This window comes from Chrysemys picta, chromosome 10 (genome assembly GCF_011386835.1).
Source record: "Chrysemys picta bellii isolate R12L10 chromosome 10, ASM1138683v2, whole genome shotgun sequence".
In the NCBI taxonomy this organism is placed as follows: Eukaryota; Metazoa; Chordata; order Testudines; family Emydidae; genus Chrysemys; species Chrysemys picta.
The window spans coordinates 68,709,957-68,725,037 of record NC_088800.1 but is presented as its reverse complement, the minus strand read 5'-3'; the positions used below and the strand labels follow the sequence as shown (position 1 = coordinate 68,725,037).

Below are 15,081 nucleotides of genomic sequence, written 5' to 3'. Positions count from 1 at the left end.
ACAAGGTGGGTGAGGTAATATCTTTTACTAGACCAACTTCTGTTGGTGAGAGAGACAAGCATTCGAGCTGTTTCTTAGGTCAGGGTAAGGCACCTATTCGATCTTTATTTAGCTGTGACACTCTAAATACCTTTCCCAGATCTGAGGAAGAGCTCTGTGTAGCTCAAAACTTGTCTCTCTCACCAACAGAAGTTGGTTCAATAAAAAAATATTACCTCACCCGCTTTGTCTCTCATTTATCAAACTATCACATAAAAGCTCTGTGTGGCCAGAAACCCTGACTTCCCTGTTTATTTTCCTGCTGTTAATAACAGAACTGTATAAGTACTTCAAGTACTTTCTTCAATGATTTTGGCATAAGTTTAGCAGTTCAGCGTGTCAAGAGAGTGTCTGCTAATTTTATTGACTGACTTTGAAGGCTAAAAAATAGATCTATTGTCTCCTTGGAGCCTCCATAGGAGTGTGCTTAAGCTTCTCTTATTCTCTCTTTATTGGGCCATGTTGCTTGAAGCCCTTTTGAATTCATTTGTGCAGATCAAAAGCAAACCCACAGTTTCAACTTGATGGTTTCGTGGGTCCACTCTCTTTAGCAGCCCTTTTACTGGTTTTGCCAGCATCTATTTCATTCTGTAGTTCTGCTCGGGCATATTCCTGTCTGGGAAGTGAAGTTGCTCATTGCAATAAGAGTCTTAGGAGATGGAAGAACCCACCCTACGGGAGATTATAAGAGAAGAATTATGGATGATGATGCAGACCCATAAGCGGATATTATTATACTAACATCAGCAGAGGATCTATTGAGAGAGTTTATAGTAGTCTTGCCCCTAAACATCATTAGCAGGAGTGGTTGTTGAACACTAGTTCAGAGAGGGGACATTGGTGAGGGAGTTTCTGTGATTTAAAGGAAGAATATAATTTAAATAAAAGAGGAGGATAGCAGAATTAATTGGACATTTAGGAGTAAAAATCGACACAGAAATAGTGGGGAGTAGTCTGGCCACAAAATCTTTGATGATAGGGAGATTAGTGGCATGATTTCTCCCCATCTATCAGTAGGACTGGAAGGAGAGGTAGGGTTGGCCTAGGAGAATTGCAGAGCCAACTAGTAGACACAGGCCAACTCGTAGACACAGGGAACATGAAATGGGATTTCTTCAGTAAAGATTTTTGGGGAATGAAAACTCTAACTAAATCTTGAGGCTAATTGCGATTCTTGTATTGCTATGGAAAGGTTATATGTGTCCCTTTTCTAAAACTGGCCTGTTTTATTTCATTTTGTCCCTGTCAATACATTACAGATTCCCTCTTGGATTTCTGAAGTTTCTAATTATAAAACCATGAATTCCCAGATAACATTTAATAGAGGAGAATATAGTACATGTTAGCTGAGTCATTATGGTGTGTGTTTATCACGTTGTTATTCAGCTCGACACCTGGTGATGCTCAGACAGGAACACACAGAGCATGCAATTAATGTAACAGATTGCTGACTAGCCCTGCCTAGCTGGTCACATTCCAAATCAAAAGTCCTATGATTAACTTCAAGTATTAAAGCAAGTGGGGTTATCTCTTCTAGTTAAAAGCACTGTCTGATCCTGAAGAAGCATGGGGGGAAAGTACTGTACTGGTACTTTGAAATAGTATTGTAATTCAGTTATCACAGATGTTTGACAGAGGTGAAGGCAGGGGTATTTGAAAATCCCAGCCATTGCAGTTCATATTTAATATATTTCAGACAAATTCAAACTAGTATAAATTCAACACCACTGAAGCTGCCTGAATTGTGTCCTCTGGGGCATTTCTACTATCTTGGGCTGAAATCTTTTCTGAGGACAGGCATGGAGTTTTACCACCAACTTCAGAATAGCACATGCATTTAGAGAAAAATCGGAAAGGCTAAGGCACAAAATGAGTTATATCTAGCAAGAGACATTGAAGGAAATAAGAAGAGGTACTATAATTACACTAGGAGCAAGAGAAAGATGAAGGCAGATGTAGGCCCACTACTTAGCAGGGAAGGAGAGCTAATTACAGAGCAGACAACACCAAGAAGGCTGAGGTGAAGGGTTGCCAGGCGTTCGATTTTCGACTGGAATGCCCAGTCAAAAAGGGACCCTGGTGGTGGTCATTAAAAGTCTGGGTGGTGGCGCAGTGGGGCTAAGGCAGGCTCCCTGGCTGCTGTGACTCCACGCGGCTCCCGGAAGCAGTCCACTCCAGCCCCAGGCCCTTCCTGCACCCCAAATCCCTCATCCCCAGTCCATACCAGACCCTACACCCCCAGCCAGAGCCCTCACCCCCCACACACACCCCAACCTCCTACCCCAGCCCGGAGCCCCCTCCTGCATCCTGAACCCCTAATTTCTAGCCCCACCCTGGAACCTGCACCCCCAGCCCAGAGCCATATCCCTTCCCATACCCCAACCTCCTGCCTCTTCCCAGAACCCCCTCCCATATTCTGAATCCCTTGGCTCCACCCCCCAGCCTGGAGTCCCCTCCCATACTCTGAACCCCTCAGCTCCACCCCCCAGTCCAGAGCCCCATCCCAGACCCCAAATCCCTGGATGCCAAATCCCTCATCCCTGGCCCCACACCAGAGCCCGCATCCCCAGCCAGAACCCTCACCCCCCCTCAGCCTCCACACACCAACCCCCTGCCCCAGCCCAGAGCCCCCTCTTGCACCCCAAATCCCTCATCCCTGGTCCCACACCACAGCCAGCACCCCCAACAAGGGGGAAGGAACATGAGCCAAAATAGGGAAAGAACAGGTTAAAGAATACTTAGATAAGTTAAATGTATTCAAGTCAGCAGGGAGTGGTGAAATTCACACTAGGGTACTTACAGAAGTAGCTAGAGCAATCTCAGAACCATTAGCAATTATTTTTGAGATCTCATGGAAGACAGGTGAGTACCAGAGGACTGGAAAAGAGCAAGCATAGTACCTATCTTTGAAAATGGGAACAAAGAGGACTCGGGGAATTATAACCAATCAGATCTAACTTTGATATCTGGAAAGATAGTGGAACAAATTATTAAACAACCAATTTGTAAGCACCTGGAGGATCATAGGGTAATAAGTAACAGTTGACATAGATTTGACAAGAACAAATCATGCCAAACCATTCTAATTTCCTTCTTTGACAGGGTTATTGGCCTAGTGGATGGGAAGCAGTAGTTGTGATATATCTTGATTTTAATAAGACTTTAGTCACAGTCCCATATAACATTCTCATAAGCAAACTAGGGAAATTTGGTCTAGATGAAATTACTGTAAAATGCGTGCAAAACTGGGTGAAAAACTGTACTCAAAGAGTAGTTCTCAATGGTTTCTTGTCAGACTGGGTCTGGCCTGGGTCCAGTACTATTCAATATTTTCATTAATGACTTGGATAATGGAGTGGAGAGTATGGTTATAAAATTTACAGATGACACCAAACTGGGAGGGTTTGAAAGCAATTTAGAGGACAGGTTTAGAATTCAAAAGGACATTGATAAATTGAAGAATTGGTCTGAAATCCACAAGATGAAATTCAATAAATACAAGTGCAAAGTACTTAGGAAGGAAAATTCAAATGTGCAAATACAAAATGGGGAATAACTGGCAAGTAGTACACAGATAAGGATCTAGGGATTATAGTGGATCACAGATTGAACATGAGAGAACAATGTGATGCAATTACAAACAAAAGCAAATATCATTCTGGGGTGTATTTACAGGACTGTCTTATATACAACACCGGAGGTAATTGTTCCACTCTGCTTGGCCCTTGTGAGGGCTCAGCTGGTGTATGGTGTCCAGTTTTGGGCACCATGCTTTAAGAAAGATGTGGACAAATTGGAGTGAGTCCAGGAGAGAGCAACAAAGATGAAAGATTTAGAAAACATGACTTCTGAGGAAGGGTTAAAAAACTGGGCATGTTTAGTCTTGAGAAAGAAGACTGAGTAGGGCCCTGATCAGAGTCTTCAAGTTATGGCTGTTATAAAGAGGATGGTGATCAGCTATTCTCACTGTCCACTGATGGTAGGACAAGAAGTAATCAACTTACTATGCAGCAAGGGAGATTTAGATTAGATATTAGGAAAAAACTTTCTAACTACAAGGCTCATTAAATACTGGAATAAGTTACTAAGGGAGGCTGTGGAATCCCTCTCACTGGAGGTTTTTAAGAAAAGGTTAGATAAACATCTGTCAGGGATGTTCTAAGTATACTTGAGGGCTTCTCCTGGTGGCAAACAGTGCACGGCAAGCTGGGGTCTAAATCTACAATGCTGTTAGTGTTCCCTTCACACTCTGAACTCTGGGGTACAGATGTGGGGACCCGCATGAAAGACCCCCTAAGCTTATTTCTACAAGCTTAGATTAAAAACTTCCCCAAGGCACAAATCCTTTTCTTGTCCTTGGACGATATTGCTGCCACCACCAAGTGATTTAGATAAATATTCAGGAAAAGGACCACTTGAAGTTCCTATTTCCCCAAAATATCGCCCCAAGCCCTTTCACCCCCTTTCCTGGGGAGGCTTGAGAATAATATACCAACCAATTGCCTTTAATAAAAGTACAGACCAGCCCCTTTATCTTTAGGACACTAAAATCAATTAATCAAAGGGGTAGCCTTGTTAGTCTGGATCTGTAAAAGCAGCAAGGAGTCCTGTGGCACCTTATAGACTAACAGACGTATTGGAGCATGAGTTTTCGTGGGTGAATACCCACTTCTTTGGATGCAAGATGCATCTGAAGAAGTGGGTATTCACCCACGAAAGCTCAAGCTCCTATACGTCTGTTAGTCTATAAGGTGCCACAGGACTCCTTGCTGCTTTTAAAATCAATTAGGTTCTTAAAAGAAGAACTTTATTATAAAGAAAAAGGTAAAAGAAACACCTCTGTAAAATCAGGATGGAAGGTAATTTTACAGGGTAATAAGATTTAAAACGTAGAGGATTCCCCTCTAGGCTCAACTTCAAAGTTACAAAAACAGGAATAAACCTCCCTCTTAGCATAGGGAAAATTCACAAGCTAAAACAAAAGATAATCTAATGCATTTCCTTGCTATTACTTACAATTTCTGTAATTTTAGATGTATCATTTTAGGATGTTTTTAGGAGCTGGTTTACCTGCTTGGTTTCTCTCTTTGTCCTGAGAGGGAACCAACAAAGAGAGCACAAACTAAACCTTCCCCCACCCCCTCAGATTTGAAAATATCTTCTTTCCCCATTGGTCCTTCTGGTCAGGTGCCAACTAGGTTAATTGAACTGATTAACCCCTTACAGGTAAATGATTCTGTACCTCTGGCCATAAGGGATTTTATGTTACTGCATACACAAAGGTTGTTACCCTTCTCTTTATATTTATAACAAGTGCACTAGTGTTCTGCACACTGGCTGTCCATGTGAATGCTGCTATTGCACATTAAAAGTTCCCTAGTGTGCTTTGATCTACTCCACTTTGAAATTAGACTAGATAGTTGTTCATGGTAGCAGGGTCCACACAGCTACTTATTGCATAACAGTCTAGTACGCTGTAGATTTACATTCCAGGTTGCTGTGCACTGTTTGTCTAGACAAGCCCTGAGTCCTACCTCAGCACAGGGGGATGGACTAAATAACCTCTCAAGGTCCCTTCAGCACTACATTTCTATGATTCAGTGGCAACAGGATCAGGGACATTCCTGGCAGTAACACTTTATGAAGGTGTCTTTTCTATACATAATAAGTAAAAGTAGCAAATTAGTCTGCTTACCCCTAAACCTTAGATCCAAATGCCCCAAATTTTATTTATCTGATTAATCTTCAAATCATGTCTATGAGGTAGGAGACTAAGTGTGATTATTCCTATTTTACAGATGTTGTCACTGAGATCCAGGCTAGCTGACTTGCCTATGGCCATACAGTAGAGAGAGGATTTGAATTCAGAAGTTCCTAACTCCTAGCCCTGGGCTAATTCCACTAGACTAGCCTCTTTATTGGGATAATAATTTATTGGATTCATTTCAATATTTATGTATTCTCACTTTCTGTTATTTCTACTTTGGAGGCATTTGTGACCAGGGTACCTCACTGAAAATGTCAAGGTAAGTGCAGGCTGCATAAAGGAGAGGAGGTTCTCCCCAAAACAGGTGATTAACACTAAGGTTAGACTCACCAGTCAGTCACAAACTGTGCACACTGGTTATCAAGAAGCAAAAAAAGAAATCACACAGCCCTCTTTATTGCATTCCAGTTCTCTGGTTCCCAATCAGCACATAGGTCCAGTACAGTGAGAAGTTATTTAAAAACACTGCTCACTATACAAAATATTCTTCTGACCCCAAAGAGCCAGCCACATTACCAGGTCAATATTACTTTGGATCTTACCCAAATACCACGCTGCCAGCCAATCCTTTAGTAACTAAAACTAAAGGTTTATTGTAAAAGAAAGAAAGAACAAGAAGGGAGTTGTTAAATGATAAAACACTCAGATACATACAGAGACTTCAAAGTCCATACATCAGGTTCTTAGCAGCACTGGTGAGTTTGCTGGCTTGAAAAACCCTCTGGAACACATCCACAGCTTGGGTCATTCTGTCCTTTGTTTAGAGCTTCAGTTTGTAGAAAAGTTACTTCAGAGGTAAGAAGCAGGAATGAACTAAGACAAAATGGAGATGATGCAGCTGCCTGTTATTCCTTTTGTCATGTGGCTTGTACTTCCTGTGTTCCAAACACAAGTTTCACAGCACATGGCATGGAAAAGCCTTAGAGTTCTCTGTCCACCTGCATGCCCCACATGCTTTGCTGACTCAAAAGTGTATCCCCTGACTCCTTTCAATGGGTTCTCATTGTACAGCTGATGACCCTTGGTAGGCCATCGAACAGGTTAGGCAGTGCTGATGCCAATCTGTCTGGGGGTGTCACCCAGAAACACAGCACAAATTTTGAAATACAAATATACCATACATATCTATAACTCACAATACAATGACACAAACATATAAACAAGATCATCATACTTGGCAAATCATAACATTTTCACAGATACTTTACATGGCATATCTGGGCAAATTCCTTGCAATTTTATAATACTGGTATCAACAATATCATAAAGTGTCTCCAGATTCCATACAACATCAGCATTAACAGTGGGAAATCAAAAACAGAGGCATTGATTTGTGAAGGAGTTCAATTTAAAAACTATGGGTGGATTTTTGCAACAGCCCAGATAAATAATCTGGGAACCTCTGTGTTGTTTTATGTTGAACCACCATTGCTTTTGAATATAAGGAACTGATTGGAGACCAGATCTCCCACGTACTGCATGATACTTAATGGTTGGTTAATTTGTGCACTAAACCTTGGTTCAGGATTATATGGAAGTGATTAAACTAAAGGTTAAAGAAAGAACTATGTGCTCAGATGTTTGCACCAAAGGAAAGAATAAGAAGTCATTGATCTTAGACTGGTTAATCATTAACTTTCGTGTACAGTTTGTCTCCAGGTTGTTCCTTAATCCGCAGGGCACAGTATGGGAGTTTTTCTTTTGAAACGTAAGGGTTTTTTTTGTTTTGCAGTTTCGTTTGTTAAATCAGAACCAGTGTTTTTCTTTTTAATTTCCACAACGTAGAATAATAAAAAAACAAAAATGGATGCTATAACAGCCGTTGTTTGAGACTCGGGTGGATACTGTGTAATGCAGAGAGCCAGATTCTCAGCTGGTTTAAATCAATATTGCTCCATTGAGTTCAATGGCATAGAGAAGAGAGATTCTCTATCTAGAAGTCTACTCGCCCTTTTACATAATACAAAAACAAGATAACTTTCAATGAAACTGAAAGGTGACAAATTTTAAACTGATATAAAGATATGCATTTTTACATAGCACATGATTAGCCTATGGAACTCATTGCCATATGATATCATTGAGACCAGAAGCATAGCAAGAATTACGAAAGGACTGGACATTTATCTGGATAATAAGAATATCTAGAGATAAGGGATAAAAATTAACCGAGTTGTGAAGGGATGCTTCAGGGCATAAGCCAATTAATGGGAACCAGGAAGAAACATTCCTTATTGGCAAGTTATTCCGTAACTGCCTACTACAGCATTTATTCTATCTTCATCTGAAGCAACCTGTACTAGCCACAATTAGAGACAGGATCCTTTATTAGATGGGCCACTGGTTTGACCCATATTCCAAATGGAGCTATGCCAATTTACAGCAGCTGAGGATCTGGCACAGGAATTACAAGCTAGTTTGGGGTCCTTTCTTACTTTCTTAGGAAATTCACCAGCCTGTTGCTATTGACTATGGGCCTGATCCTAAGCCCACTGATGTCAGTGGCAAAGCTCCATTGATTTCAATGGACTTTGGATGAACCCTTAGTTCTTATCAATAATTTGGCAGACCATCAGTTTTGTTAGATAATTAATACTTTTGTCTTTAAACAGAAAGTAATATCCCAGGAACCAGGCTTTTCTTTCCTGGTAGAATGGATATCATTTCAATGAAAAGTTAATCAGCCTTCACTACTATATGAATAGCTCTTCAATCATTTAATTATCTGTTGATGGTTTCTTTAGAAGCCAGTTATGGGATTTATCATCCATTAACAGATAAATTCTCTGTTGTTTGGGATAATATCAAAAACCGACAGACCCAGTCACAAAATGATGAATGAAATCACAAAAATATCTTTTTGTGAAGGGTCTGGAATTGGCTGACCGCTCTTTCAGTGATAACTCACCCATAATGCATTTGTAAAGTATTCATGTTGCATCATCCATCCATTGAAGGAGTGCAGGGTCCCAGTTATCAACTGAACCTTCATTTAGTTATGAAATACCAGTTTTTCTTTTAAGAAGAAAAAAAATTGAATGCTGAACATCTATAGACTGGTTTCAGAGTAGCAGCAGTGTTAGTCTGTATCCGCAAAAAGAACAGGAGTACTTGTGGCACCTTACAGGCTAACAAATTTATGTGAGCATAAGCTTTCGTGAGCTACAGCCCACTTCTTCGGATGCATAGAATGGAACATATATATCTCCTCAATATATGTTCCACTCTATGCATCCAAAGAAGTGGGCTGTAGTCCACGAAAGCTTATGCTCACATAAATTTGTTAGCCTGTAAGGTGCCACAAGTCCTCCTGTTCTTTTTGCATCTATAGACTGATGAAAACCATTTTTTCCCCCTGTAAGGAACCAACTATTAGTGCATCATCTATCAAATGATAACCACTAATTTATGTCAGTGCTATACCCAATGATAAAATCCAATTAAACACATCTGAAAAAGAAGTTATGCTATTTTGCATTGGCCTGTCAATACTATTTCCTTTCCAAAACTGTTATGCACACTGATTATAATCATTCTTCCTTACTCTTCATCTTGTTGCAAACAATGGATGCACTTTACACCATTTGTTTTCATCCCTCCATATATTTAAACAATATATTGTACCAGCAGCTGCAGATGATGTCAGTCATGGTTCTTAATTTAGATTTCATTTAGTAATGAAAAAACAAAACAGAATAATGACTCCATTTTATGATTTTTCTAATTTACCAATGTACTATCTCAATCAATTACCCTCTTGGAAGTTGAATAGAATTATTTCCTATAATTATTTTCTTTTTAAAAAACATTTTTTTAAAATCTGATGTGTGTTTGTGAGCAGAAGCAGTGCTATACCTGAAATACCATTACACAGGGATATTAAAGCTATTGGAGAGAATCTTGGCATATATGAAGAACAACTATGCAAGATGATGATTCTATTGTCACAAATATTGTATCTGCACCATATATTATAAGCTCCTAATCCTGTAAACATCTGTGAGTATTCCTATTGACTTCGACTGGACCTGCAAGTCTGCCATACTTCTGAAGATGAATCCCAAGGTGTCTGCAGTTGGGTTCCCAAAAACAGAAGCATCCAAAATTAAAGGTCAATTTTTAAAATGTTGGCTTAAGTTTTGTCCCAAAGAGATGGCAGGGTCAGGGATAGAATCCAGAGCTTCTGATTCCCAGTCGTTTGGTCTAGTCACTAGGCAATGCTCCCTTTCCTATTCCATAGGTTCATAATAACCATATCACAAATTCAGTGTGCAAACATCTAAATAATTATTTTCCCACCTGCACGCTACAAATAATGAGCTTTCTGCCTTCTATGTTGTTCCTTTTTTTAGGATACAAACATCCTGCAAGATAAACATAGTGTCTGCAATTCTTTAAATACTTTGCTGATAACACATTTATCTTGGGCTCCTACTCCATTTATCATAGTCACGGCACATTTTTTAAAAAGATACTTATTTGCTGAAAAACACAAATAATAACATTCCAAAATGCACATGTTTCTTAATATAATTAAAGAAACACTGTAATTTAAATGTATGTTTTTCAGGGATCTCCATTCATCTATATTTGAAGCAAGACAGCCACCAATTATTTTGTCACCCTGCAAAACTCTGACCTACCACATTTGAAGGGTGATTAGGACTCCAGGTCCAGCACTTTTGTCCCAGGATGGAGAGGAGAGAGAGAGAAGATGAGTAGAAATGGAGAGGAGAGATTGGGACACAGGGGAGAAAAAGGGGAAAAGAAAAAAAGAAATGTAAAGGGGCAGATAGGTCAGATCACAAAAGAATCCCACCTAAAATCTCCAGCTTGTTGAAGCGGAGAGAGTTTTAGAGAAAAAACAAACAGAAATATTTAAAAGATTTAAAATTCTAGACAAGTAGATGTGATGGAACAGTGTAAAAGAGATGAAGGAAGACATGACAAGATTTTTACTGTCTAGAAGGATTCTTGATGTTCTATAACAGTGGTTCTCAATGACCGGTTCATGGATCAGCACCAGTCCCTGAGATCTCTTGACACAGTTTTGGAAGGCAGCCTGCCTCTCATTTACACTAAAGCCTTTTTCACTGCTCTGTCAGCATAAAGCCTTAAAGTGTCCATTCAAAGGCCTGGTCTACACTAGGCGTTTATGTCGAAGTTAGCGCCGTTAAATCGAATTAACCCTGCACCCGTCCACACTGCGATGCTATTTAGTTCGACATAGAGGTCTCTTTAATTCGACTTCTGTACTCCTCCCCGACGAGGGGAGTAGCGCTAAATTCGACATGGCCATGTCGAATTAGGCTAGGTGTGGATGGAAATCGACGCTAATAGCTCCGGGAGCTATCCCACAGTGCACCACTCTGTTGACGCTCTGGACAGCAGTGCGAGCTCGGATGCTCTGACCAGCCACACAGGAAAAGCCCCGGGAAAATTTGAATTTGAATTCCTTTTCCTGTCTGGCCAGTTTGAATCTCATTTCCTGTCTGGACATCGTGGCGAGCACAGCAGCACTGGCAACGATGCAGAGCTCTCCAGCAGTGATGGCCATGCAGTCTGTGAATAGAAAGAGAGCCCCAGCATGGACTGATCGTGAAGTCTTGGATCTCATCGCTGTGTGGGGCGATGAGTCCGTGCTTTCCGAGCTGCGATCCAAAAGAAGGAATGCAAAGATCTACGAGAAGATCTCTAAAGACATGGCAGAGAGAGGATACAGCCGGGATGCAACGCAGTGCCGCGTGAAAATCAAGGAGCTGAGACAAGGCTACCAGAAGACCAAAGAGGCAAACGGACGCTCCGGATCCCATCCCCAGACATCCCGTTTCTACGAGGCACTGCATTCCATCCTCGGTGCTGCCGCCACCACTACCCCACCAGTGACCGTGGACTCTGAGGATGGGATACTGTCCACGGCCGGTTCCTCAGACATGTTAGGGGACGGGGAAGATGAGGAAGGAGATGAGGAGGGCGAGGCAGTTGGCAGCTCTCACAACGCTGATTTCCCCGACAGCCAGGATCTCTTCATCACCCTTACAGAGATCCCCTACGAAGCGTCCCCAGCCATTACCCCGGACACAGAATCTGGTGAAGGATCAGCCAGTAAGTGTTGTAAACATCTAAACATTTATTTTTAACAAAACAGGAATATTAACAATTAAAAGAATGGGTTGTTCATGATTAGTGTGCCCTAGGCGCTTAACGGTTTAGTAAGGGGCAGTGCAAGTTTTGAAAAGAAATCTAGCAATGTCCGGTTTTCAGTGATTGTCCTGCACAAGCCGCTCTACTGTGTATTCCCTGCTACTGCAGCTACAGTAAAATGCGGTCTATATGTGCGGGGATAGAGCAGTAATCCTCCTGGGACATCTCGATGAAGCTCTCCTGGAGGTAACTTGAAAGCCGTTGCATGAGGTTCTTGGGGAGAGCGGCCTTATTGGGTCCTCCGAAGTACGACACGTTGCCGCGCCACGAGATTATCAGGTACTCGGGGATCATTGCTCTGCACAGCAGGGCGGCATACGGCCCTGGTCTTTGGAGGCTTTCCCGGAGCATTCTCTCTTTGTCGCTCTCGGAGATCCTCATCAGGGTGATGTCGGCCATGGTGACCTGCTTTTAATTAGGTAGGGGAATGTTAGTGTTGGGACTGCTTTCCCGTTCCTTTACAGAACTGTCACCGCTGGTTTGCAGCCACGCGGTGGAGGCGGGAGAGGGGCAGCCGAAAGGGATCGTTCCCGGGGACAGCCGCGAGGGGGTGGGACAGGGGCAGAGTTCCCGCTTGCCGGATTGCTGGCAGCAGGGACTGACATTGATTTAAATGTGAAATGAGGCCAGTGGTAATATAAAAGTTTTAAACTGCCACAAGTGTACGGCTTACCATGTCTGCCTGCAACAGAAATTCCGTTGTGCTGCCTCGCTTCTCAAATGTGCTGTTCAAGACCCCAGGCACAGAATGCGAAGGCCGAGAATTCGACCTTGTGCTGAGTGCGCATGTGAAAGGTGCTGTGCATGGTCTTGTTCACAGAGAAAGACTATGTTCTTTGTTCACAACTACATTTATCTTTCAGAGGAATTCACTCCCTTTTTCCCATTTCCACAGCCCCGTCTGCGACTGTCTCACAACCTAGCCTGGAATCACACTCCCAGAGGCTAGCGCGGATTAGGCGTAGGAAGAAGAGGACACGGGAGGACATGTTCTCTGAGCTTATGGCCTCTTCCCAAGCCCAGGCAGCACAGCAGACCCAGTGGCGGGAGAACTTGACCCGAATGCACCAAGCCAACATGGATCGGGAGGAGAGGTGGCGGCAGGAAGACCAGCAGGCGACTCTAACGCTGCTTGGACTACTGAGGGAGCAAACGGACACACTCCGGCGCCTTGTGGATGTTCTGCAGGAACGGAGGCAGGAGGACAGAGCCCCGCTGCAGTCCATCTCTAACCGCCCTCCCCCGCCACCAAGTCCCATACCCACCTCACCCAAAGTGCAAAGAAGGAGAGGCGGCAGAGTCCCTGCTAACTCTCACTCCACCCCTGCAGAGAGCTCTAGTAGCAGAAGGCTCTCATTTCCCAAAATTTGAAAAGTTCTTTCCTTCCCGCCTGACACAAGCCCACGTCCAAGTTTCACCTCCCAATGCCATGTGTAGTTGATAATAAAAAATTCGTTTCTGTTAACTACTGTTTCAATCATGTTCTTTTGGAGGAGGAGGGGAAAGGGGGTTGGAAATTGGACAGGACAGTCTCCTTTGGCAGGGTACATAGTCGGGGGCAGGCACAGCAGCAGGGCACATACACAGTGCAGTGATGCAGTGACTAGTTGCCCCGGTTAGTCTGGGAGGTTGTTTTGATGTAATGTTGCGGGGGGGTGGGTTGCTCTGTGACTTTGTGGCGGGGGAGGGCAGTTACAGATCTTAAGCGCCGGTCCTTAGACAGGATCACAGAGCCACACAGCATGGGATCTGTAACCGTCCTCCCCCTGCCACAAAGTCAAATAGACCTCCCATACACACAGTCCCGATCAGGAGGGGTGACAGGCTCCGTTGAAACAAGCATCCCACCGCAGCGGAGCCTGTCAATCCTTGAGTTTAGAAGCTGCATTCGCATCACAACACTAGACCCGCCCCGCACCACAGTCTGCGTCCCAGTTTTAAAAAATTCCCGCTAAAACAGTATTAAAGAAAACGGTGTGCTTTAACAAAGTAGAACTATTTTTATTTCGACACGTGTGTTGGAGGGGGGGTGAAGGGGGTATGTAACTGGATAGGATAGTCAACATTACCTGGGTAAAGAAACGGGGGCAGGTTTAGCTTCTCAGTACACAAACTATAAAATCACAGGTTACCCTGCTCACTCAGGAACTTTGCTTTCAAAGCCTCCCGGATGCACAGCGCTTCCCGCTGGTCTCTTCTAATCGCCCGGCTGTCTGGCTGTGAGTAATCACCAGCCAGGCTATTTTCCTCAACCTCCCACCCCGCCATAAAGGTCTCCCCCTTGCTCTCACAGAGATTGTGGAGCACACAGCAAGCTGCTATAACAATGGGGATATTGGTTTCGCTGAGATCACAGCGAGTCAGTAAGCTTCTCCATCTCCCCTTGAGACGGCCAAAAGCACACTCCACCACCATTCTGCACTTGCTCAGCCGGTAGTTGAAGAGTTCTTTTTCAGTGTCCAGGGCGCCAGTATAGGGCTTCATGAGCCAGGGCATTAGCGGGTAGGCTGGGTCCCCGAGGATGACTATAGGCATCTCCACATCCCCAACAGTTATTTTGTGGTCCGGGAAGTAAATACCTTGTTGCAGCCGTCTAAACAGACCAGAGTTCCTGAAAACACGAGCGTCATGAACCTTGCCCGGCCATCCCACGTAGATGTTGGTAAAACGTCCCCTGTGGTCCACCAGTGCTTGCAGCACCATGGAAAAGTATCCCTTTCGGTTAATGTACTGGGTGGCCTGGTGGTCCGGTGCCAGGATAGGGATGTGAGTTCCATCTATGGCCCCACCGCAGTTTGGGAATCCCATCGCTGCGAAGCCATCTATGATCGCCTCCACGTTTCCCAGGGTCACTACCTTTGGCAGCAGTACATCAACGATTGCCTTCGCTACTTGCATCACAACAACCCCCACGGTAGATTTGCCCACCCCAAACTGGTTCGCGACTGACCGGTAGCTGTCTGGCGTTGCAAGCTTCCACAGGGCTATGGCCACTCGCTTCTGTACACTCAGTGCAGCTCGCAACCGGGTGTCACTGCGCTTCAGGGCAGGGGACAGCAACTCACAAAGTT

At 43.5% G+C, this 15,081-nt stretch overlaps 3 protein-coding genes across 4 annotated transcripts in view; 2 read left to right on the top strand and 1 right to left on the bottom strand.

Moving 5' to 3' along the window:
- The window catches only part of LOC135973815 (uncharacterized), a 1,510,190-nt gene that overhangs the window by 724,845 nt on the left and 770,264 nt on the right, over positions 1 to 15,081 (top strand). The window lies entirely within an intron of this gene.
- Positions 1 to 15,081, bottom strand: part of BMERB1 (bMERB domain containing 1) — a 121,220-nt gene that overhangs the window by 31,988 nt on the left and 74,151 nt on the right. The window lies entirely within an intron of this gene.
- On the top strand, positions 11,193 to 13,475 carry LOC135974057 (uncharacterized). The gene is made up of 2 exons (XM_065559958.1): positions 11,193 to 11,911; positions 12,906 to 13,475. Exons 1-2 carry the CDS (start codon positions 11,335 to 11,337, stop codon positions 13,379 to 13,381), a joined length of 1,053 nt encoding a protein of 350 aa, XP_065416030.1. The 5' UTR covers positions 11,193 to 11,334; the 3' UTR covers positions 13,382 to 13,475.

Bases quoted from the DNA above. Each gene is read 5' to 3' on its own strand.
- LOC135974057 (XM_065559958.1), top strand. From the start codon at position 11,335: ATGCAGAGCTCTCCAGCAGTGATGGCCATGCAGTCTGTGAATAGAAAG. The intron at 11,912-12,905 runs GTAAGTGTTGTA...CCATTTCCACAG, and splicing joins ATCTGGTGAAGGATCAGCCA to CCCCGTCTGCGACTGTCTCA.